We start from the raw sequence: 26,480 nt of genomic DNA, 5'->3' as shown, positions 1-26,480 counted from the left end.
AAGGCAAATAGCCTTTAGAAAATTCCCAAATTCTTTTGGCTACAGTTATAAAATTCATGCTACAAACTGGGCAAGAAAAAGTCCTTTAAAAATGTCACAACCTGTAATGGGCCAAGTTTTATTCTATAGCTCATTTGGATAAACACTAAATTGGAATGATTAGAATAAAAGAGAGAGAGAGATGGAGGGAGACTGCCATATTGGCCTCTCCGAGTCCTATTTGAGTTCCCTGTGGTGCGTTGTTTAGGACAAGAATCAGGAGATCCAAACGCTCAGCTAATAATCCTGGTGGATGTTGAAAAGGCCACGCTCTTGTCACAGCTGATAACTTACTGCCCTGACAACAACTAGTCTGAAGACACCACAGCTGTGTTCTTATTCACAGCTGAAAGACAACTATTGGCAGTTCCTAATTTATATGTTGGTAATAACTTTGCACTGAATTTGGTTTCCCAGGTATAGGTGATCATGTGGTACAAAAGAGAAGCCATTTCTCTTTATTTTTCCAGTATAAGGGCAAAGCTTAAGCACTATTTGAAATAGTCAAGATGGACTAATCATTTTTTGCTTCCTTTTCATCACCCCATTTTCTTAGTTCCTAATACTCTTTTTCTCCTGTTTCCAGTCCCTCAGATTGCCCAAAACTTCTTTAGTGAAATCCCACTGGTTCTTTTCTATATCCCCAAATTCCCTTATAATACAAAATGAATTCCTTTCCCCCCCACCAAACTTCCCAACACGATATGAATTTTACAACAATTGGGGTAAAATAATTTACACTAATGTGTGATGGATAGTCCCATAATCATGAGGGTTATTTGCATTTTTAGAAGAGGATGACTATTGCCAAAATTAATGCCTAATTAGTAGAATATAGGATGTTACAAGGTTTCAAATCGACATAGCCTTTTTTTTTAACTAGGGGAACAAGAAAAGAATGATTAAGCTTTATATAGATGAGCCCTCGGGGTCTGCTCCTCTAAACTGACTTATTTTTTTCTAGATTCTCTAGATTCATTGCCTCCTCAAATTCTGCTACCAAGGCTCCTCTACCAACTCCACATATTTTTTGGTTTGTTTGTTTCTACCCAGAAAGCTTCTTATAACCATGAGGTCTCTCGCAATAGAGACAGAGAAGTTATGTGGGAGAGGGCACAATTGGACTCATGTGTGTTATTAGTTAAAGGTGAGCACACTTTTCATCTGAATATTGATTTTAAAAACCTACACGGTTACTATTGCATAAAAGACAGACCCAGATAGAAACATGCCATTTAATATTGTCGCTACCTACAAAAACAAAGCTAGATATGGGCAGAACTTGAAATATGTCAGGGTATAGGCAAAAAAAAAAAACGATAGTTTTCCAAACCTTTATAAATGTGACAGAACTGATAGCCCTACAAGAAGCTTCCTCTTCCTGTGGAACTTGAAAGGGTTCACAGGAGTCCACGCACTGCCATGCAGACAACTACCAAGAGCTGTCACCACAACCCCAGTACACAGGCGAAAGCTTGAGCTCCAGGAGGTTAAATGTCACATCCATAGGGAAACAGAGATGAGAACAGCATCCAGGTTCTTGACTCACACAGCATCCTTCACTGCAGTCTTTCCTGGGCTACCTCCGAATATTTCAACTTTCAGTCTACCCGTGCCGGGTACCAGAAAACACATACGTGCACAAAAGCACATTTTAAATTGTGAACATTTGGATTTGTTTTTGTTTATTTGACTCTCCAACGTGGGTTCTTAGATTAGTAGTTCTCATCTCAAATCTGGTAATAAAAAGAGCTTCATCTTCTCTGAGTGAGCCAATTTCGAAATCGGTCTGATTCTTACTACCAACAATGCAGCTGGGATGAACTTAAAATTTCTAATCCACACTGCCACTCATTATGTGATGACTTTGTGCAAATAACTTCCTTCAGATATGATTTTCTATTCTATAGAATGGGAACCATAACACTAATGCAATAAAGTTATTTTATGATTTGACAGTAATATTATCTCTCGTGAATTACTGCAACTGCGTCACACCTGGTCTCCTGACTTGCATCCTAGCCCATCTTTCCTCTGCTTATCAACAGAGCAGCTAGAGTGGTCCTGGTAAAACATAAGTCCGTAAGTTCTTATCTCTCTCCTTCCCAGTGCCTTCTCATCCCTTTCAGAGTAGAAGTCAAAGTTAATGATTGGCTTACGTTGTCTGCCGCCTCTTCATTGCCTGTCTGACCTCACCAGCCATCACTCTTGCACTGGGTCATGTTGCTCCAGCAACTCTGGACCCGTCACTACTCTTCAAACATACTGGAAACACTCCTGCCTCAGGTCCTTTGCACTTGCTGTTTCCTCTGCTCGGAAATTCTTGCTTTAAGTATTCGTATGAATCACTTCCTCACCTCCCTTTAGGTCTTTATTCAAAAGTAATCTTCTCTGAGGGGTTTACCCTGGCTCCCCTATCTAAAATTACTACCCAGTCTCCTCCATAATACTTCTTTTTTGCTGCTTTATTTTTCCCCTTAGTATCAACTAACACATCCTACATTTACTTACTTGAATGTTTTATTGTCTGTCTCTCCCACTAAAATATAAGCTCGACGTTAGCATTTTGTTCACTCATTAACTATGTGACTTTGTGGAGGAAAAAAATATCCTCAACTTCTCTGAACTAGAGTTTATTCATCTATTCCCCTGGACAGTTCTACAGCAATGCCTGCACATAGTAGGAGTTTCATAAATGGTCACTGAACTGATGACTGAATCTTTAAAAAGCTTTCAAAATTATGACCACTTAAGTGTGAAAACGGGGAAAGAAAAAGGAAGATGTGGGGAAAGGAGAGAAAAGATTCATGTCAGAGATGTTCCGATTACAGTGATATAAAAAAGAGAACCGAGCAGCATGAGGAAATGGAAAGGAAATCAGGGTAGCATAATTGAAAAACCCAGAAAGAAACAAGAGGAAGCACAAGAAGGAAGGGCTGCTCTTCACCATTCAAACAGTATTTGAAAGATTCAGCTATGGTTTCATCATGAGCCAGGGCAGCACTGTCCTCAGAACTGTGGGAATCATCCTCCATTCTATGAACAACCAGTGGAGGCATTCCCCCCAAGTAGTCCAGGACTCGTGAGAGGCCTAAAGAACACACAACGGGCACCAGCAGAACCCATTAACAATTCCCGGGAAGTAAAAACGGAACCCGGGTAATAAAATAAAGTCTAACCTTTCTTTCCTTGGCGCTTAGTCCAGTTTCACTTACTCATGGGGTGCCGGTGCAGAGGCCTCACACTCAGCACTTCAGACCAGAGCTCCCGGTGAGAAAGGGCTGCACTGACGCCTCAGCTCGGAAGCGGTGCGCACAAACCGCGCGGGATACTCAATTCAAGATGGCGGCAGCGGGCCACGCCCAGAGACGCTGCGTGCTCTGTCTGGGGCAAAAGCAGCAGAGCTGTGCCTGCCCGGTGAGGACTCTGCCCCTCCCCACTGACGAGATCCCTATAAAGTAGCCCCACCTGTAGCCTGTCAGGGAAAGCACGTTCTCTGGGGTGCAAGCCTGCACCTCTGTGTTCTCTGATCAAAGAAAAATACTTTGCTTCTAAACTGAACTTGGTCTGTTCTATTGGCTCCAAGGACACGGGGCAGTAGGGCCCTTGTCAGGGACTGACTGGAAAGGGTTAGTAACACAGCGGCTCTCGAATGCCATTAACAGATGAGATCCAACTGTTCTTCATCACCGACTACTTTCTTGGGAATCTGGTTTGAACATACATGTAATGCCAAGTACTCAGATAATCACTCGAGGGCATGGTCATAATGTCATATTCCTCCATGCACACGTACTCATACACAGACAAACACACCTCCTTACTACACAATTAATTGATTCCCAGTCTTCCTGTAAGGCAAGGACCACAAAATTCTATAGTTTTCTTATTCAGATCCCAATCAGTGGAATCATCTGGAGCAAGAGGAAAGTTCCAGCGTCCATGCATGAGAACCTCTCTATGGCCTCAGGAAGAATCCTTCCCTTCTGGTTCAGACTCTACTGTGATTTCCACTTTTGCCTCATGGGAGTCTTTTCTCCGGCATCCCAGTCTTGCAAAAGCTAATTAGAATGTCAGGTAAGGTTAGCTCTGAGATGACTTTCAAGATCTGTGCTGAGGAAAACAACATTCACTTTGCAAGCTTCTTGGGAATTTTATTTACCTAGAGCCTCTTCATCCCAAGGATTTAAAGCAAGATGGAGACTGTAGCTCATGAATCAAAACAACTCTCCAGAGCTAAAAGCTAGGTGTATTTGCATAACAATTTACCAGATCCAAACAGCAGGGCAAGGTCAGGTAAAATAAATCGCCAAGGTCATGGTTCTCTGGAAGTGTTATTGAAATTCAGAACTCCTGATCCTGGGTGCTTGCTCTGCCCCATGGATATCTCTGCTACTCTCCTTCTAAATGAAACTGTGGGATAAAATAAAATAAATGTACTGTATGTGTGGAAACCACAGGCCTACCCTTAACCCTCTCCTTCCTTCTAACTCCAGATCTTTCAGATCATGGAGGTAAAGATCAAATCATAACTCACTGACCTCATTGTATTACCACACAAATGAAAGCACTTACTAGTAACAGTGATCTGGAGGACCCTTGGTCTAAACTACAAACTGCTGTTGACTGTGCTTGAAAGTATACTTTCAAATTATTTTAAATCTCTTTAATTTCTTGATCAAATAATTGCTTCGAATTCACTGTTATAATTTTGAGAACCCCAAAACATTGGGATCCTTAAAAATTGGCAAAGGCCCATGAGCCAGAGAGCACGAAGCCGAGATTCAACGTGTATATGATTCTTGCTTTAATACCCTCAGCTAGAAAAACCGTTGAAGAAAGACATCGAAGAGAAGCTTCTTAAAATCACGGCCTCTTTCAACCTACTGGATTTCAGATTCCTCGGGCGCAACTCCGAATCCAGAATTCTCCCTCTTAGGTCGCAAGGAATTTCGCAAACTATGAGCCCTAGCCTTGGAGGGGAGAGAACTTGCCAGGGGCGCGGGAAGCGCCACCCGGGAATCTCACCAACAGTGGGTGTCTAGCACAGCCAAGCGACAGGCTGGCGCTAGGGCTCAGCAGCAGACAGGCGCCGGCTGAGGCGGGGAGAACTTTGCGCTCCCAGCAGAACCACCCTTTGCTGGCCAGTCGCGTCGCTCCTCTGAGGAAGCCAGCGGCGGCGGCGACTGGGCGGAAAGAGGACGAAAGAAATGAAGAGAGGAAGTAGCGAGGGAAGAAGAAAAATGAAGCCAGCGCTTGGAGAGCCCGCGAGAGGGTGGCCGACGGTGGAACAAGGAGGATTTGGCTGCTTTTCCGCACCCCGGGCGTGAACGCCTTCTCCTGCGCGACCCCAAGGAAATAAGTGGGTCTCGCCTGGGCGAGAAAAGAATCCAAGTGAGAACCTTGCCTCCTCGGTCACCGTTGCCCCCTAGGAATCCCAGCCGCTTCTCAATCCTGCTTCCCCGCAGGGCCGGACGCAGTGCCCAAGCCGCCCTGCGGATGGGGCGGGCGGGGAACAAGCACCCAAGCCGCGGGTGACCAGCGCCGCCCGCCCCGCTCAGCGGAGGGACCGGGCGGGCAGAGGATGCGAGGCGGAGGGACTTGGGAGCAGGTCCCGAGACTGCCTAGGGCGCGCTAGGTTCCAACTTGGATGGCCCGGAGTCCGCTTCAGCTCCTGGGACAGCTTCGCCGCGCGGAGTGAGCTGCCAGCGGAACCTGGGGGCGGGGACCTTAGGCGGAGGCTGCCCGGGGGAGAGCCGGGGTCAGGAGGGGGCGCGCTTTCTCCCTGCGGGTCTCAGTAATGAGGAGACTGAGTTTGTGGTGGCTGCTGAGCAGGGTCTGTCTGCTGCTGCCGCCGCCCTGCGCACTGGTGCTGGCCGGGGTGCCCGGCTCCTCCTCGCACCCGCAACCCTGCCAGATCCTCAAGCGCATCGGACACGCGGTGAGGGTGGGCGCGGTGCACTTGCAGCCCTGGACCACGGCCCCCCGCACGGCCAGCCGCGCCCCGGACGGCAGCCGGACAGGCGCCCAGCGAGATGAACCTGAGCCAGGTACTTGGCGGCCCCCGGCGCCCTCGCCGGGCGCACGCTGGTTGGGGAGCGCCCTGTATGGCCGGGGGCCGCTGGGCGCACGGAAGCCCGGGGAGGGCGACCGGGCCGAGACCCTGTGGCCTCGGGATGCCCTCCTCTTCGCCGTGGACAACCTGAACCGAGTGGAAGGGCTGCTGCCCTACAACCTGTCTTTGGAAGTAGTGATGGCCATCGAGGCGGGCCTGGGCGATCTGCCGCTCTTGCCCGTCTCCTCCCCTAGCTCGCCGTGGAGCAGTGACCCTTTCTCCTTTCTGCAGAGCGTGTGTCACACCGTGGTGGTGCAAGGGGTATCGGCGCTGCTCGCCTTCCCCCAGGGCCTGGGCGAGATGATGGAGCTCGACTTGGTCAGCTCCGTCCTGCACATTCCAGTTATCAGCATCGTGCGCCACGAGTTTCCGCGGGAGAGTCAGGTGAGAGGAGTCTGGGGCGTGGAGTGGAGATGGGCACCGCTGGGGGCCGGGATGGTAGCGGGGGCGGAGGGTGGGCGGAGGAAGAGAACGCGGATGAAGACCTGAGGGTCGTGGGGCTTTGCAACTTTGATATTGTTTAAGGATCGGACCATATCCGTAGCTTACAGGTAGAAGGGTCTCAGTAGAAGTAAAATAAAACATTTTAAAGCGCACATGAAAATAAAATGAGAGGTAGAGTAGCAGATGGAAGTAAGGAAGTGGGAGAATATGCGAAAAAATCTTCACGTTTTGACCAGTTGGGAGAAACATAGTGGATACCCTATGGAAGTATTGAATAGAAGTCGAAGTTCAGGAGCGTGGAGAGCAGTCGAGGTTCTAATGACTAGCGCGGGGAATGGGCATAGAAGATCCCAGACTGCCAGTCTTTCACTCCCCTGAGGAATTCTAAAAGCACCTGTCGGAAAGAGCACCTGCCCCTTCCGACTTCTTTAGACGATGTCCCTGAGCTTTAGGCAACGGTGTAAAGAAGAAAACACCTCCCTCTGAATTCCTTTGAGTAAACAGGAAATCTGCAATTAGTACAGAAGCAATAGGTAGAGTGGTTAATTAGTCTTGGGTATTGAAAGGCATTAGAAATATTATCTGATACCATAAAAATGGATGGGAGGACTCATTTGGGATTGTTTTTGTCCCTACTCTCTCTCTATGTGATATGGGTTCAAAGACTGGCTATATTTAGTTGTGTTCAGCTCCAATTTAATTGTGTTCTGCTCCAATTATCTAGAAGTAAAGAAGACTATAATGATTTAGTTTCCTATGGGTTAACAATATATATATATATAGTTTCAATAAAGGAAGCTACTTGAGAACTTAACTGTTGACAATTAATAAGATAAATATTTACAGAGAAGGTGGGATCCTTTTAGCAATAGGAGTTTTCTGCATTTTGTGCATTATTTTTTAATAAAATATCAAGCATTATTGAGTCTTGCACAAAGTATTTATGAAACAAATAGGTAGTTGGTGTTGGTCCCATTTTAAAAACTGAGAAACTGAGGAAAGTTCTGGGGCTTGATCAACATTGGTTGGTGTACTAATAATAGAGTCCAGACTCGGGAGAATTTCTAACTCTATATCATTTTCATTCTATCACTGTAGCTGGAAAAAAATATTTCTAATCTCTCTTCCACTTTCGATATATATACAGAGATAAAAAAATAAAATGAGTAAGAGCGAATATATGTGAAAAGTTTGATCAAATCTATGTGTAAAATATAAAGAGAGTACTAAAGGTTTCTTTTCTAGAAAAATGAATCTTACATTTTTAATTTTAGGAAGGGCAGCCTCAGGCTACTTTCAGCAGTTGCCCAGAAGATTTCTATTTAATGCTGAACTGTAGAGATTTGATCTGCAGAGTGCAGGCTAATTAACTTTTATCTGAAATATTTCCGTCACCTGAATCTGAATGACTGTAGGCAGCAGATGGTAAGGCATGGAAAACACAGGTGCACAACGCTGCCAATGCCCAGTGTTATAAACATGAAATTGCATCCATAGGGTGTATCATTATTAATAGATATGCAGAATAAGATCTAACAAATGCAAGAGTCAGCATCACTTGCTTCTCATCATTGCTTCTTTATTACCTAATACTTCATACATGCCAATAGTGTTCACATTCTCCAGACTCCTTTCCATTTGTAGATTGTTTGGCAAGAGTCTTAAATAGCAAGAATTTTCCCCAAAATTAGTGTTTCTTAGTTAGAAGTGAAATTGTCTGTGCTCCATGATGAATTTTTGTAGTATACAGCACACTACAACTTGGAGACCAGAGAAACTGTGAAGAAGCATCTAGAATAAGTAAATTTCAAAGCTTTAGGACCACTGAAGGATGACGAGTCCTCCAGGGACAACCCTTGCAAGCTGACAATAAAATAAATACTATGTCAAGCACATTTACTTCTGTATTTCAATTCAGAAGTATATTTTAAATCACTGTTGTCATTGTTACTTTCATGAGACACATCTTGGAGGGATTATTTTATTAACTCAGATCTAGTTTGGCCAACTGAGGACATTTTCTTTCATTCATCTTTGTATTTTAAATTCAAACATATCTAACCTGTCTTACTTTTAGTATATAATTTAAATGTCATTCTATAATGTTCTATATTTAAAATGTCCAGCTCAATGACAAGTCACTGTAACATGTAATCTTAGGATATGACCACCATCTGCTTTCAGCAAAAATAATAACTGATCTTCCCCTGGCTTCTGAAAAGTGGACCTTTCTCTAATACAATGATGTGATTTTTTTTAAACTTTCTAAATATAAAAGAATGATGAAGTCATTTTACACATTAAATCAAATTGACTTAATTTAGCCACTGTCCTTATTAGAATCTATGCCCAGTGACCTAATTTGTTGACTGTGCCAGTGCATGATTAAAGGATTCTAGAAGAGAGGGGACTTGTCCACACAATCAGACAAATCAAAAGTGCTTTTAGAGCAGGAGCAGCCACAATGTTTTCTCCCACTTTCTTTTGGGCTACTGATTTCTTTCATATGAAACCTTTAATTAGTAAATAATGGTTTTGATAGCATCCTGCCACAACTCCTGAATGGAAAGAGATACCACTGATATGATCAAACCCCTGAGAGTAGCATAGTCGTTTTATTTCAGTATACTATTTATTTGAATCATAAACACATAGGTTCATCAGCTTGGAAGGAACCAACTTCCTTCAATCAGGGAAATCCATTAAAATTAGATAGTTAGCTACCCACTTTTGGAAACCGTATGTGTATTATCACTACATAATAAAAGCTTAATACAACATTACATATAGGATAGAGTCAAAGCATGCTTCTACCCCCAAAATTCTGACTTTATCACACCCAAACCTCCACTTGAGGCCAACTAAATTCTGTTCCCATGACCTTCAAATAATGATTCTGCACATGGATGCAGTTAACATTTACATTTAAGTAACATTCAGCTCCTCCAGTTCTTTCTTTCTCTTCACTCCCCTACTACTTTTTCTTCTGAGAGTTTGTATTGTTTCTCCAAAGTTAATGTCTCAAATTTACCTACCGAGGTAGTGACAGATACACATTTCTTTCTTAAATGTGTATCTCATGTTAATTCCATATTGGTTTCATTAGGCAGAGTTAATGGAGTATTATAATTGGCTTAGATTCAAACCCACGCAATTAAAAGGTGACCACACTACTATTTTCTTCTCTTGTTGAATGTACCATGTGCCTGTCTCACGAGCCATATATGCTAACTAATTAGCATATGTTTTTTCCCATGGAAATATAAGTGTTTTGGATGGTCCATTTTTATAATACAGGGCTAAGTACTGAATTCTGTTTATTAGAATTTCGCTGGCATGGTGCCACTTTTGTAAGGTACAAGGGACAAAGCAGTGATATCACAATATAACTTACGTGCCTCATGAGGGGACAAGTAAAGGACATTTATTTTTAAAACATCTGATCTCAACTGTGGTGGTTTTCCTTGACTTTCTCTATTCAAGACACTGTTCTTTCTCCTCTGGGGGAAATGTATTCTGCAATTCATGATGAATGGCTGATAGTAGCACCTAATTGTTGCTGACTTGAAGATAAATGATTTCAAATTAAATATCAAGTGATGCAAAACTTTTCTTAGCAGTGATCTTTTACACATTCCTCTTGAAAAACAGAGACCTGGGATTAATTTGGAATTTCTATTCTGGGAATTTTGTTTACAATGCTTACTTATTTTTCTAGATAAATAGAGCAGAAGAGACTGGCACACACCATTCATTGGGCAATTAATCTGTCTCACCCCTTTTCTTTGCGCCTGCCATAGAATAGTCATAGAGAATCTTGGGTCTTGATCTCCTTGGCTATTACATCTTGGAGTTAACTTATGACTGAATCAACTGAAAACCAATTTTGGTGTCTAATTCCTTAATGTTTCATCTTCTGGTGTGGCAGAAATCACCTTGGATTTTGTGCCACTAGATTTTATTTCATGAATACCTCCAGTCACATTCCAGTCATGTTGGTTAAACGAGCATGACATAATGGAAGGTATATTAAACAGTACTCAAAAAAAGACTCAGTGTACCTCTGCCTCTTACTGGCCATGGAATCTTAGTGACTCTATCTGTGAGCATCTAGGCTTGTCAATCAAAAGAAGGTTACTTTACCAATCTGACAGAGTTATTGTGTGAATCAAATAAGAAAGTGAAGTACTTTGGAAAAATTTATAGTGTTGGCTAAATAACCAGTAGAGAGGTGTCGGTTTTGATCTGATAAGAATCATTCTAGTCCTAATTCACCACTAATTCTCCATTAGTTGCTACTAATCAAAATAGAATGTGATTCACAGTGTAACATGTCTTCATCTTCCACCTTACTCTCTACCCACTCCCTCATTTTATTTCTCTTAAAAAAAAAGTAAGTGGGTTTAGCACCCACCTGCGAAAAGAACTATGTTCCTAACTAGCTTGCACCCTTGCCTAGGATTAGAAGACATGCCATAGGTACTGTCTCTATACCAATAACAAATCTTTATAAATGCACATCATCAATGCAGTTTCTAGAGCCTTAGGTATTGCCATAGAAGCTTCAATAAGATGCCCAAGGTTTTTCAGAAATGTTGGTCTCTCTCATTTCTCCTATAGGAGAAATTATAGTAAATTCCTCATGAGACTATGGACACACAGTCTAACCTCTCTACCCCAACTCCGCCTACCATACCACTAAGCCCACTGTTCGGCTCATCTGACATTATTTTCTTGGCAAGTCTTTCTTAATGAAGAAGGCAGTGTGTTGGTTCATATTTGGTTCATACTGGCACAAGCTCCTTATCTCATCTTGGATAGACAACAGTTTGCAAACCAGCTACTTTGAGTATCATTGCCCTAGGCAAATACGTGGAGCTCTCATAACAAGGTATTGTACACTTTAGTGGCACCACTAAATGCAGAGATGAGAATCTCATTGTCTTTTCTCCTGCCTACTCTAGCTACTCCCATTCACATACACAAAAGAGTAGAGAAACAGTACAGCACTAGAAATGGGATGCAGAATCTCTAAAACTAGGCAAGAAGGAAGAAAGAACATCTCAGCGTCTGCCACATTGCTTTCTGAGTAAATGCATGAAAAACAAACTAATGGCAATCTTTAAGCCACTCATTTCTTTCTCAGATCTTTCCTGTATGGGAAGGTGGGAGAAGAGAGCAATGGGGAAAAGGTAAACAAGGAGTAAGCCAGCCACCTTCCCTCAACCTAACACCTCAGCTAGACTTTCAGATCTCCTGACTGTGAAGGAGTCAGACACTTTCAGGGGAGACTGTGTTTCTCCTGTACTGAGGGAGTTGGTTGATCCTTCCTACTTACCTGGGCTGGTATTGTGTCAGCTGGAGTAAACTCTGACCCTGAAAAGCTAATATCTGCTTGGACAGGGATGGTCTGTCTGTAGAGATGAGCCTTCAAGGGTTCAAGTGGTAAAGAATTAAGCAGGATGACTTCTCTTTTAGTGAGGCTGAATTATGCCTCATTACTTTTCATTTGAGACAGATTTAGGAAAAAACCCAGCCATACATATTTTTGTAGAATGTATGCTTTTCAAGGCTCCTTCACAAATGCGCTTATAGCAAGCATCCTTTTAACAGTCCTGTGAGGTAAATAACAATGAATAGACAACATAAAAGGACTAAAAGAGTTATGCATTGTAGGAAGTGAGATATCACCAAGAGGAAAACAGACTAAAAGCTCCTTCTGAATTTAGTGTATTTGTCAGCCTACAATCCGAGAACAGACTGGATCCATCACTGCTTTTGAATTATTGCAGAAAAAAGAAAGATAAAAGAGAGAGATCTACTTCTAGGTTCCATGGTTTAAAGCATATTTCACACTAAATATCCAATAATAGAAGTTTATTACATATTAACTTTGTCTTCATTTTTCTTATATGCACAAAAAATAGTGGAATAAAAAAGGTGCAAGATTAACTTGGAAGACTAACCACTTGATCTAAATGAAAAATCATTCTTTACAGCATGATATCTAAATGTAGCATCTGCTGCTGTACCAATTAAACCATTATATTAGTGCACAGTCTGCTGACAATGACTTTTAAATTATGAAGTAGAGGTCAATACTTCTTAAAGAAATTTTCTTTTTCTAGCTTACATGTCGTAAGTGATAGTTCAAAGTCCTCCATGATGAACACCAAATTTTGATAAGCTGTACAAGACACATTCATTGTCAACTTTCTTGAGAAACAGAGATGTATTTCTAAATTTATTATTTAACAAATACTTTTTAATAAAGTATTGATACCAAGTGTGTTTATTTCAGAATAAAAAGTTGTTACCAAATATAAAAAAAGTTTAATTAAATGAATCATGATATATCAATATCTTTACAATGGAATACTGCATAGCCATTCAAAATGAAAATATTTGTTGACACAGAGAGAGAAAAAGTATACATTGGGGCTCCCCTGGTGGCACAGTAGTTGAGAGTCCACCTGCCGATGCAGGGGACACGGGTTCGTGCCCCGGTCCGGGAAGATCCCACATGCCGTGGAGCGGCTGGGCCCGTGAGCCATGGCCGCTGAGCCTGCGCGTCCAGAGCCTGTGCTCCGCAACGGGAGAGGCCACAACAGTGAGAGGCCCGCGTACTGCAAAAAAAAAAAAAAAAAAAAAAAGTATACATTGTATGTAAAGTGTAACCTTCTGTAAAATATAAAGTCTGGAATTTTATTTATAAAAATGTTAAATGTGATTGTAACTGAATGGTAGAAGTCCACATTTTCCCCTGTGCATGCTTCTATTGATATTTTTCTAAAAATAAGTATGTATTACCTACACAATTAAAAATAATAAGAGAAAAAAAAGACAAGTTACCTTCAAATTTCCTCACCAGTGCTTTTAATACTTCGTATGAAAGTATAGACTTCAGGAACAAATTAATTGTAGTATATGTTTAAATTTATCCTTTCACATCTATATTTCAATTTTATCCTCACAATTATTTTGTGAAGTGAGCAAGACAGTATTTATTTTACAAATCAGACAATAATAACATATAGATGGAAGAAATACAAAGTAGGGGTGAAGAGAATAGGTTTTTGAGAAGCACAGACCTATGTTTGAATCTTAGCTCTACAACTTTCTAGACATCTTTCCTTGAGAAAACATGCCTGATGTCTCTATGCCTCAATTTTTGATCCACAAAATATGACTCTCATAAATTTACGGTGAGGATGATATCATGTATGCAAAATTCTAAGCACAGTACCTAGAGCACTGTGTATTCTTATTCTAATGATCATTCTTTTAGCACATAGTGTTGACGTAGCTTACTAAAAAAACTAAAATAATCAGAATGAGAACTCAAATATTCTAGCTTGCTCTCTCCAGAGTACTTCTAAATGCATTTTCAGTATGTATATGATATTTAGGCTTAAGCGATCTGGTTCCAGTGGACCAAGCCTAAGGAAAAAAAAAAAAAAAGATTCTGCTGTTTTGAAAGCCCACTTAGAATTCCAACTCACTGAGGTGCACCTCAGGTTAGGTATGTGTAAATTTGGTCAACAATGAACTTTGAGGTCCAGTTTCAACTAGTTGCTTTTTTTGTATGGATTCTAAATGATTGGATCTTTGGACCAGTTATGTCAGAGGTAAAAAGTAGTGTTCTATTTCTATCTGTCAGTATTAGTGAGGAATTCACAAGTCTTACCTACTATCCTGATTTCTCATAGAAGGCTTCTAGGAACTAAAGGAACAGTAGAAACATGATCCAGTTGACGGTCTAGACTTCTTAGGGGAGAAGGGGAGAAAGGGGTTGTTAGAAAGGGGAGAGTCTCACCTGACATGGATTGAATGTTCAGAAGTTTCCCTTTTTTCATGCAGGCTTTATCCATACTAATGGAACTGACTTGTGGCATTTATTAGATCAAAGTTTAGACAGTAGCACTGTTATATACTAAGGATTATAAAAAAGGATATCCATAAGGCAGACTGTTTGGTTGAATCCTGACTATAACAAAATTGTTTGATGCGTACAATTTTCAGGGACTTTTAAAATGTATATCGCTTTTCTGATTATAAAAGTAATGCAGATGCGCTACTACCCCATGGGTGTCCTCATATAACCTTGAGTAACATTTTGATATATTTTATTCTCTCAAGGATAATGGTTTAAAATTTTTAAAAACACTTGGGTCCAAGTAAAAGAAGCCTTATTGTCACTCCAATTGGACGATGGCATCAAAGAACAGGAGAAAGGAATTCATCTTTTTTTTCTTTTTTCTGAAAAGTCAGAGTTGACATGGCTTTTGAAGCATGGACATTCTGAGTTGATGGTATTTCTGTATTAAAAGGTGGTATTTTCCTTTGTATTTGAGTCTAGCTTTATATTTTCATTGCTCTGCAAGTGCTAAGCCTGTACAGTTCCAGACAATGGCTCTGTCTAGATCTTTCAGTAGCATTCTTAGGAATGACTTAGACATGGGTTGTCACTACTTTCTTCTCAGTTAGGGGTGGTCATTAACTGAACTTTCAGTATCAAGCACTTTGATGGCTGCACAACCTGCATACAATCAATTGGTGTATTTTTCTATTGAAAGCCTCAACTCAAAGCCAAACAAAAGTTGGGTGAATACTCTCCAGTTTAAAAATAAAAAGTTTTATTTCCATAAATGAAGTTAGATGCTCAGCATGTCTTTATCTAATAGAATTACAATCTGGCTCAGTTGTGGAATTCTCTTTGTTCAGTCCCAACCAGATGTACTTAAACAGGGATTCCATTAAGCAAAGAATTTGCTTCTATGTGTTGTGAATTTAATAGGTTCATATAGAGCACTGTTATTGTTTTAATGCTATACAAGGAGTTAATTTGAGTCACGTCACATAGTGTGTTATACACATAAGGAAATGCTTCGGTGTACACCTGAAAATGAATGATAAATGCAAGCCTGAATTAATCCAATGTGCCTTCACCTGGTTGCAGGCACAGGGCGCCATCTAGTGGTCTCTAAAATATAGCTTTAAGTTAGAGCATCCTAAGAATCCAACCTCTCAAGGCAGGAAAGGACTCCAAGCAGCGTTTAGTCCATTTCTTGGTCTTTTGACTATGGGAAATCTAGGTTAGTCCATCTAAGAAAAGATCTTCTTCTGCCTTCTAAGAAGATCCAACAATCTCTGCTGTTCTGTCACCATAATTGCAGTTATAAACCTTAAAGTAAGATAGCTCAGAGTGTGTGTCTAGAGAGGTTGGGAGGAAAATGTGAATGACTAACTTTAGAAATGTAGGATAGATAATTATTTTTAGCAGCTGTATTTACTATCACTCTGGTTTATGATGCAGCTTGAAAAGATGTAGCCATTTTATTGTGTTAAGCATATCATTTGTTCCTTTATTTCTGATTATTAAAAATTATGTTCTTTGTAGATAATTCTTAAAGTTAATAAAATGCCAAAGAATAAAATTAAAATCACCCATAAACCCAGAAAGGCTCAACCCACATAGAATGGTTTCCCCTCCATGCCAAGTTATATGTCCTCCCTTACTCCAAACAGCAGTGACCAGCCTCCCAAGTTAAGTGCTCAATATAAAGCTTAGAATACAGCAAGAAATAAAATAGCAAAGCCCTTGCTCTTAAAGAACTTATATTCTAGTCAGCGAGGCAGACAATAAGACATACAAACAAATAAATATATAATATGGTATTATTAAGTAAAGGCAAGTACAATGGAGAAAATAAATCAGGGTAAAGGATTAAAGAATGATGACGGTTAGTCACAAAGTCCTGTCTGAAGAGGTGACATTTGACCAGAGGTTGAAGTAAGGAATGAGCCATGCAAATTTCTGAGGGAAAAGCATTACAAGCAAAGAGAACAAAAGTGCAAAGACCCTGAGGCAGGAATGAGCATAGCAATAAATATTTGTGGAATCCATAACACTATTTGCTAACAAGTTCAAACAATTTTAAAGAAGGAGGTATAAATAATGAGGCAATAACGAGCTTTAGTACACTCCTACATATGGGCATTTCCCAAGGTTTAGACTCTTGATTTTGTCTCTTTGCATATGGCAACACCAGGAATTTCTAACTGGAATCTCCAGTTATATCTTTCATTCTCACCTTAAACTCAAAATATTTAAAGACATCCTGAGATGGTGTCCCCTCCCACCTATAACGAGATTTCTCATTAGCATCTTTGACTTCTCCCTTTTCTTGGCACCTGGTCCTGTTGCCTTCCTCAGTACGTTTTGCATGTCCTTATTCTTCCTTCTTATTTTCACAGGACATTAGCTCCTCCCACCCATACTCTTGAATAGCCCCTAATATCTCTAGTTCCTTTCCTCCAAACCATTCTGCACACCACTGCTAGATAAATCTTCTTAAAGCAAGCAACTTTCATTCATTTATTCATTCTTTCATTCAGCAAACATAAAGTATACTGCACTGAGTCTAATGCCTCCCCATTGCTCAAAACACACTTTACTATGGCAATATTATCATTCTTTTTCCACTCATCAACACTCCTGATGGATGAAACCCACACCTTAGTAACAGTCACTACAAGAGTAATTCACAAAATTGGAGCAGGATCCACCAGCCTTAAAGGAATCTATCAGATTCTCTAGCTTTTTTGAATATAGTTCAAAAAAGCATTCCGTCCCCAAATCCCAAGATTCTGACATGCCTCCCCTAAAGCCAGAGAAACACAGGTCAATAACTATCAGCAATCTTACAGAACCTGGTCCCCAAGGCCTTCCACAAACATGTGCAGATAATTCTGTCCAATTGGTGACATTCTGTTGAGATACAGGTGCCCAGAAAGCATAAGATCTCTAGGAATTAAAATGTGTGTGTGATTTCTTTTTAAAAAATCAATAAATGTAAATCATTATATTAAAAAGCATTTCTCTGTTATATATCTATATAGAAAGATATGCACCAAGTTGTCGTGATTTGCAGATGAATTACTCTCTAATACAAAATTGACTTTTCCATTGAAACAATGTTATCTGTGGCTGTTAAGACCTCAGGCCAGGGCACAAGAGCCTGTTTGATCATAATATAGCAGAACTCTGATTTTTATAGTTCTGTAGACACCAAACACTATCTGTAACAAGGCTCTTGTTGTTTGAGATCAAGGGGATGTGGAGTGAGGAGGGGAACCAGAAGACCTGTCTTCAAGAACCACCTGAATGGCTTTGGAAAACTCTCTGAGCCTCAATTTCTTCCATTATAAATTATAAATAGTACTCATTAAACAGGTATTTATTGAGCACCTACCATGCTATTTTAAAGAATTGATAAGCGTTTCAGTGAGTTAATATACATAAAAACACTTTGTACATTCAAATTTTAAAAACAGATGAGAAGCATTTTTATTGAAACATCTTTTTCTTTGGGAAAATGATTCTAATTTCAGTTTGAGAAGGCCAGGGCACATCTTCCTGGGCACTCATTTGGCAGTAGGAACAGCCCACCCATGTTCTATCGCCCTGCATTGAACTGGAGTGGTCGTGCTGTAACTCCTAAATGGTCAGCGGCAGCTGGAGAGGGAGGAAAGAGGAGCAGGGTTTCCCACTTCCCAAATGGACTAAAAAAGTGCTCCCCCTAACTGCCTACATAGTCTGCCACCTGTTCTAGACCTGAGGGGCACTGAGGGAGCTTGAGGAACTAACAGGATAGGAGACCCACAGCCAGGACACAGATTAGAATGAGACACTTTGGAAATCAAATACTAAAGCTAAGGGGCTTCCCTGGTGGCTCAGTGGTTGAGAATCTGTGAATGACTAACTTTAGAAATGTAGGATAGATAATTATTTTTAGCCCTGGTCTGGGAAGATCCCACATGCCTCGGAGCAACAAAGCCCATGCGCCACAACTACTGAGCCTGTGCGTCTGGAGCCTGTGCTCCGCAACAAGAGAGGCCGCGATAGTGAGAAGCCCGCACACTGTAATGAAGAGTGGCCCCCGCTTGCTGCAACTAAAAAAAGTCCTCGCACAGAAACGAAGACCCAACACAGCCAAAAATAAATAAATTAATTAATTAAAAAAAAAGAAACTACCATTTGTCAAATTAAAAAAAATACTAAAGCTAAGATTGCCTGCTTATATTCATAAAAATCCGTTAAGAGTTTTAAGATTGCATCAATTTCTAAATAATAGTCCATCATAGGTTAGAATACTGGAAAATAATTAAATCTCATTCTGACCTTTATTTCAAGTCTGCCTTTAACACTTGCTGGGCAGCAGCCACTTAAAGATCTTTGCATCTTCATCAAGAAATAGCTGCAGCTCAGGCCAGGAGAATGCTCAGGATCCCCCTCATGTGATGATGTAACCCTAGGAAAGATCGGGAATAAACCAACAGGCTAACCTTGGCCACACCACGTCCGCCAGTAGTTCAATCACCTCCATTCTTGACTTCTCTGCCTCCATTCTTGGATCCTCCATTATATTCTCCAAGCTGCTGTCAGAAGAGTAGTTCGCTAGCTGCTTAAACTTCCCTACTTCCTAAAAACAACAGCATTGTTTCCCAAACTTTAGGCATCCATGTACTGCCCTCATAATTTCTGCTGTATCTCTGATCACCTATTGCTATTTTTTAAATTAACTGTTTTATTTAAATTTATTTTTAAAGATCTTTTCATCATGACACTAATGAAAAACCAGTACCCCTTGCCATAAATAGAAGTTAACTGTGAAAATAAGTACACAATGAAAACAAAGTAATTCTGGCTAGGTAGAATTGCCTGAGTTTTTTTTTTAAAGGGAAATTTTCCAGGTGTTAGAGAAGTGTTAAAGACATACTGACACCAAACTGAGGCTTTCTCCTTGACTTAGCAGAGGGATTAAACATTTAATTGAAAGGGGATTAACTTTCTCACCATGCAATTCAGAGTTTTTTAACGTCAAGCCCCCCAAGCAACCTAAAATCCTCTCAGGAACCCCCGACACTCTGCAAAGCTCTCACCTATAGGATGAATTCTAAGCAGCTTTTGTGTGATATTCAAGACCTTTCATCACCTGAGCCTGGCTTAATTCTCGTATCTTCTAGATACTAACCCTCACCCCGTGCACTCCACTCAGCAATGCCCACGTGCACATGCTGCTCTCACTGCCTGGAATGCCCTTTTCCCGGTGTCTGCATGAAACTCCTATTCAACATTCAAAACTTTGCTTACATATCACCTGTGCAGTCTGCTGCCCACCCTATCCCTACCCCAGTTTATCACTTTAACTTCTGTGTCATTTCTACCATGACCATTCTTCTTCTCTAGATCTGTTGCACAGCCATGTAATTATTTGTTGACATATGTGTCTCTCTCCTCCACTAAATTGAACCCTAAGCTTCTAGCACAGTGGGTGCCTCATAAGAGATGCTCAGTGACTATTGATCAAACTGAATCAATGGTCCGTTTCCATCCTTTCCAGTGTAACGGAACTAAGTAACTAACACCTGTGGAAAAGTCCTCATCTTTCAAGGTGGGGGTGATGTGAACCTAAGAAATGTCCCACTTTATGAAAAAAATTCTCATTACTGGGTGGATAGATTTCACGACCACCCAGAATTTACTGTGTTATGTAGAACAAAGCTGGAAGAGTAAGGTCTTGAGGAAATTGATTTTGTAAGAAGTAGAAAAAGTGTTTCTACTATGCTATTAAATTTTTCATTGTCCCCAGATAAAAGTGATGTCTTTCTCCTGGCTTTGAGTCACTGCATTCCCAAATTCTCGCCCCCGTCCCCCAGCCAATGTCACTATATTGCGTGGCCAAAAATTCTTGACATGTAAAATTAGAGAAAGTCAGAGTTGATGAAAAGTAAAGTTACTGGAAATAATCATTGGTGAAAAAGAGAAAAAGCCTGGAATTGTATTTTATCCTGTCATCTCTTACCAAACAAAATATCAGGGAATCAGACAAGAATTCAGATCTGGCTAAGGTTAGCCAGTTCTATTCCTAGCTTCCCATTGTACTCACTGTTTTTCTGTCAATAAGTGTAATTCCTTAGGCTTTCAGCCCCTGGAGTGGTGGCCATCTGTGTGTCAGCAACACCCAGATAACTTTTCAAAATATGGATTCTCAGACTTATCAAATCAGAATCCCTGGGGTTGGAGTGTAGAAATCTATCCCAAAACCAAACAACTTCGCTGGTGATTGTGTCCACAGGTGATTCCGAGTATATTTTGGGGACCACGTTATCCTAAGAGTCTCCCCTAATGTTCAGACTGTGACTGGGTACCACCTGAAACAAAATCACATGTAGGTAATTTCTTTAAAGTCTAGATTCTAGACTCACTGAATTCCACTAAGTTATATGCCGTGGCCTGATATCTGCTTTTTTTGTTTTTTTTAAAGAAACTCCCCCAGGTCATTTCTATATATGCATAGTACAGTTTGAGAATCTATGACCTGGGGCAGAGGTCTCAAACTCAGATGCCATATAGGAGCCAGGATGGTAATGGAAATGTGAAAAACAGTCCCAAATAATTCAGTAGGTAGTAGTAAAAATTTTAGGTAACTGAAGGGTGCCTAGCCTTTCTGAAGGAGACGGCTGGCCACCACTCACCTCCAACCAGCTGTTACCCATGGGATGTTGCCAAATATTTTGAATGTTCAAAGGAAGCCAGAGTGTGGATTTTTTTTTAATGTAAAATTGTCCTTAAATGTTAACAACTCACTTTTTTTTAGCTTTACTGAGGTATATTTGAGAAATAAAATTGTAAGATATTTAAAGCACAGAACGTGATGATTTGATATACATATATATCAAGTGAATTAAGTAACCGATGTTTTAAAAAATAACCTGCAGGCCTGCTAGAGCTTGAGGATCAGCCTTCTGGATTAGAAATGTTAATGCATTTGAGTAGGCAAGTATTAACCAGAAATGCCTCAGTGACTGGCTAAGCAACAGGAGGTGACATAGGCCTGTAACCATAAGTACAGCAGCTTTAAGGTGCAGTTAGGAAAAACTAGAATACGTACCTGTTGTAAAGGAGGGGTGGCCACCCTCATGTGAAGCAAGAGAACAAGAGGGAAAAAGAGGTACTAAAAGATAATGAATGTAATCCATTCCAGGTGTACCCATAAATGAACCTGAGAAACCTTACTCATAAAATAGAGATAATGAGATGATAACTACTCATAGTGTTGGAGGTACTGATTAAGTAGAATAATTTATCTCAAATGCATTAGCAACATCATATGATATATAGTAGGTACTCAACTTTTTTTTAAATATGCTAGTTCCTTTTTTTTCCTTTTCCCTAAACCTCTGTTCCCATACACTAAAATTCAACAGGCATTAAAGAAAAGCAAGCTTATGGCAAAAATCTGACAAACTCCCTTGATTTTGTGGGGTTTTCTTAAAGAAAACTGATAACTTTTCTATGATGAGACAGTTAATGAGATAGTGATGACAAAGTGATTCAAGTCCCTCATAAGAGGGACTCATAAGAAATTTCATTTCAAAATACAAAAATGTCCTTGCATCTCATCACTGGCATTCTTTCCTCTACTGTGGGTTCAGTGATTCTAAATCCTGTGCAAAGGAAGTTGCTAAGCAAATGGTCTGCAGAATTCTTGTGGATAATTCTGAAAAAGCTGATAGAACTCTGGGCCAGAGTGGTCTAGGAAGGTTGCTTTTACTTTATTTTATTATGTATACATATTTACTTATATTTATGTAAGTATTTATATAAATACACATATATTTACACACATATGTATTTAATATGTACATATTATGTATATTACATAAGCATTGATATATTCATATATATACATTTACTTATATACTTATTTATGTATATGTACATATTTACTTTATTAATTATACTCTTATTCATTGACTTTTAAAAATAATCTTTTTTTTTTTTTTTTTTTTTTTGCGGTACGCGGGCCTCTCACTGTTGTGGCCTCTCCCGTTGCGGAGCACAGGCTCTGGACGCGCAGGCTCAGCGGCCATGGCTCACGGGCCCAGCCGTTCCGCGGCATGTGGGATCTTCCCGGACCGGGGCACGAACCCGTGTCCCCTGCATCGGCAGGCAGACTCTCAACCACTGTGCCACCAGGGAAGCCCAAAAATAATCATTTTTATACAAAAAAACAATGCAATGGTGATGCTGAAAACTGTCTTTACAGTTTAAGAAACTAATAATCTTACCATCATAAACATACATTTCCTTTCAATGTTTGTCCTCTTGTATACATGTTTTTATCTCTCTGAGGTTAGTGTTTTCTGTTTTACTTGCCATTATAATCCAAGGGCCTATTATAGTGCTTTGCACATAGTAGTCACTCAAATATTTGTTTAAGGGATGAATGAATGAACTTCTGAAATTATAAATGTACAGTCAATTTTGTATTCTGCCTTGCTCACTTCCATCATGTCATGAATCTTTTATAAGTCACCACGGACTTCAAATAAATCATATTTCTCTGTTTTGTTTACCTTTTTCTAATTAAAAATAAGAAAAGGGGCTTCCCTGGTGACACAGTGGTTGAGAGTCCGCCTGCCGATGCAGGGGACACGGGTTCGTGCCCCGGTCTGGGAAGATCCCACATTCCGCGGAGCGGCTGGGCCCATGAGCCATGGCCGCTGAGCCTGCGCGTCCGGAGCCTGTGCTCCGCAACGGGAGAGGCCACAACAGTGAGAGGCCCGCGTACTGCAAAAAAAAAAAAGAAATATATGAAAGCTTAGAAAAAAGTTCTTAATTTCACTATCCAGAAACAATCACTTTTAATTTGCTGAAATATTTCTCCTAGTATTTGTTATAACATGGAGAATTTGTATTCAGATTCTGTTATTTGATGTGATGTTGCTAGTGTTTTCCAAGTCATGGGAAACCCACTGTCACCATTATTTTATTAACTGCATATTATCCCAAGCTTTTGAATATGCCTAGAATGTTGACATTTAAGTTTTTTACAATTTTTGTCAAAAAATTGACAATTATTGTGGAATAAAGTGTTCCACAATAGAGATCTTTGTTCATAGACTCTTTGTCCACTTGTAGATTATTACCTTAGCATAGATTCCTGGAAAAGGAAAATAAGTGCTAGTTAATTGGAGTATTTCCAGGGATCTTTTTCACATGGGATATATGAATGCCGTATTTTTATTTTCTACACCTTTATATATCCCAGCATGGTTTTGTTATTTTTCTTACAGATAAAAGACAAGTGACACAGCATAAAATTCTTTCCCAAACAAATTCAGTTAGGTATCATTTTATTGTCTTTGAGCATCTAACGTAGCAGTAATGAGAAACCCATTTTTTCTTTCTTTTTTTTCTTTTCTTTCTTCCTAAGTGCTTGACAGTTTTATTAAAACATTTTTACCAGATATGTGTCTAAACACAGTTTTTTTTAATTGATTTTGCGAAGAATAAGGTTGGTCCATCGAATTAAGATTTAAAAAAAAAAAACAGAAAATTTTTCTGCAGATATGTCTTTGAATAGTCCTTCTGTTCCTGTGTATATGGCTTCTTTCTTAGGTACACCTTAGATTTTAGTTCACATAACCTCACACAACACCCTTACTTAGATTCCTGTGTATATGGCTTCTTTCTTAGGTACACCATAATTCTGAGGTTTGTCCCCCATAGTCAGGTGATCAAATAATTTATATTCAAACCAGGACAATTTTGAAAGTGAAAAAGGAGGGAGTGGTTAATAATTACATAGGACAGTGGGCATAAAACTGGAACTGAATGAGTACAAACTTACATGCACAGTCACCTTCCCCATCCTTTTCCATTATTTACAGTTCTTGATCCTTTTGTTCCGTATCCTGAAAGGTTTTCTAAATTTTGTCTTCCATGTCAGTAATTCAGTGCTTTGCAAGAGCTATCATGCCTTTTATGCTTCCAAAGCATATCTGAAATCTGTTATTGGATTCTTAATTTCCCTGTTTCTTTCCATTTAACATTTATTCTTTTTCATTCCATTCTATTATCGTTCATCTCAGCATTTCTCCACTTGTGAATTACTCATGTTTCATAGAGTCATGTTATCCATCTTAATGTTTAAAAATCAGGGGTTTTGGTGGGCTTTTTCTTTTCTCTAATTTTCCTTTCGTTTCTAAAATAAAGTATTTTCAACTTATGTCTTTCCTTTCCTTTGTCTGTTCTACAGCATATTTATAGGGCCCATGGTTTGTTTTTTTGTTTGTTTGTTTTTAAATTGGGTGGAAGGAGTTCTTATCCTAGAACAATAAGAAATCTATCTACCCTCTGTCTGCCATCAAACAGACTGCTTAGATTGCTAATTGCCTTACATTGAATTCACTTTTGTTCTGACTAAATCCCCTTCTAATAAATAAAGCTAGACAGGGCGTTACTGTGCCTATTGCCTAAACCAAACCTCAGTCTTTAGCAGTCATCAAGCTTGTGGTGTGTGACTCTGCTGAACCAAGCTGGAATCTGCTTCTCTGAATCAGTGAATTTGCTGAGTCACTTTCAGATAATATGAACCAGTGACTCTTAATCAGGTCCTCAACCTAGGCAACCTTTTCAAAATACACACCTAGGCTCCATTCTAGACCTCTTGGCTCAAAATCTTGAGAGACATAGGGTTGTGTATGTAAAAAATTTCCCAGGTGTTTCCGATGTGCCCTCCTTGTTGAGAATCATTGATCTGAACCAATGAATTACATGAAAAAAACAAAAACAAAAACCCACCATAGCAGTTGGTTTTGCACGTTTCTAGAGTAATTTCTGATCCTGCTACCTTCTATGGTGCTTTGCTTGTGGGCATTAAACCTCTCCCATACACACTCCTCTTGGATATGCAATTTCTCTTTTACCTAGATTCAGGAATAAAAATACTAATCAGAGAAGGAAAGTAATTGAATGTCATTCTGACTACCTCAAAAAGCAGAACTCATGCAATGGAGGGGCCTTGGTGACTCTTCTAATTGAGCTAAGTGCCAGAAGGAAAGAGGTGATGATCATTATAGGAGTTAAAAACCAGGGGACCCAGATCACCTGAGTTTTAATCCCATCCCTGCCATTGACTAGCTAAAGGTAACCAGGTAAATCACTTAACCTCTCTATGCCTTAATTTCCTCATTTATAAGATAAAGATAGTAGGATCTCTATCCTATTTTGAGCTTTAAGGAAGATTAAATGAAATAACTTATAAAAAAGTATTAAGAAATGCCTGGTATATATTAAGTATTCAAGAAATATTAGCTATTATTTTCAGATACAATATCAATTTCATATTTTTTTCTTCTGGTTCCACTAGCTTGCAGTTTGTGCAACATCTTTCCATTCTAGCAATAAGTTGATTGTTAATAGAAGCTTGTAGAATTGTGAGCTTTCATATTTTTATGTCTTATTTGATATTTTAATAGGAAGTTGAGGAATGTTGCATCAGACCAGTTCCTGAATTTTATTGGAATTTTATGGATAAGTTCTAGAATGGTGATTCATCACTGTAGTTTTGCTCTGAACAAGCAATCAATCATTTCATTTCTATTCATGCCTTCATGCCATTTCCCACTGGCTGCCTTGTCTACCTCATAACTTCCACCTAGTTATGGGACTTTGGAGTAGTAACCTTATTTGAAACATGTCGATACTGGATAAGCTGGTGAAATTCAGAAAGTTGTTCTGTGTGGTTAAAAAGGCCCCCCTCTCAAAACCGAGATCTTTCTAAGCTGTCCAAATGATTAAACTGTCAGATATTGAGTGTGTCAGTGAGAGCTACTCAGGAAGTAGAAACCATACCACTTATTTGAAGAGAGGAAATTTAATACAATAAATAATTAACTAGGCACAAAGTTGTCAGTCTGGTAACTGGAAGGATAATAAGAGAACTCTGTGGTGTGAAGATAGCAAATCCTGAAAGGGGTTACCATCCCTGCAGCTGAGGAAACAATAGGAAGAGGCTAGAAATACTAA

At 39.9% G+C, this 26,480-nt stretch overlaps 1 protein-coding gene across 1 annotated transcript in view; it reads left to right on the top strand.

Moving 5' to 3' along the window:
* The first annotated feature begins 5,180 nt into the window (after window positions 1-5,180).
* GRIN3A (glutamate ionotropic receptor NMDA type subunit 3A) overlaps window positions 5,181-26,480 on the top strand; it is a 154,417-nt gene continuing 133,117 nt past the window's right edge. The window contains exon 1 of the mRNA XM_049710950.1: window positions 5,181-6,538. Coding sequence (XP_049566907.1) covers window positions 5,840-6,538 — 699 coding nt within the window. The 5' untranslated portion in view covers window positions 5,181-5,839. The remainder of the gene's footprint in view (window positions 6,539-26,480) is intronic.

Source organism: Orcinus orca, chromosome 6, assembly GCF_937001465.1.
Source record: "Orcinus orca chromosome 6, mOrcOrc1.1, whole genome shotgun sequence".
In the NCBI taxonomy this organism is placed as follows: domain Eukaryota; kingdom Metazoa; phylum Chordata; class Mammalia; order Artiodactyla; family Delphinidae; genus Orcinus; species Orcinus orca.
This window is presented reverse-complemented; position numbering and strand designations above follow the sequence as displayed.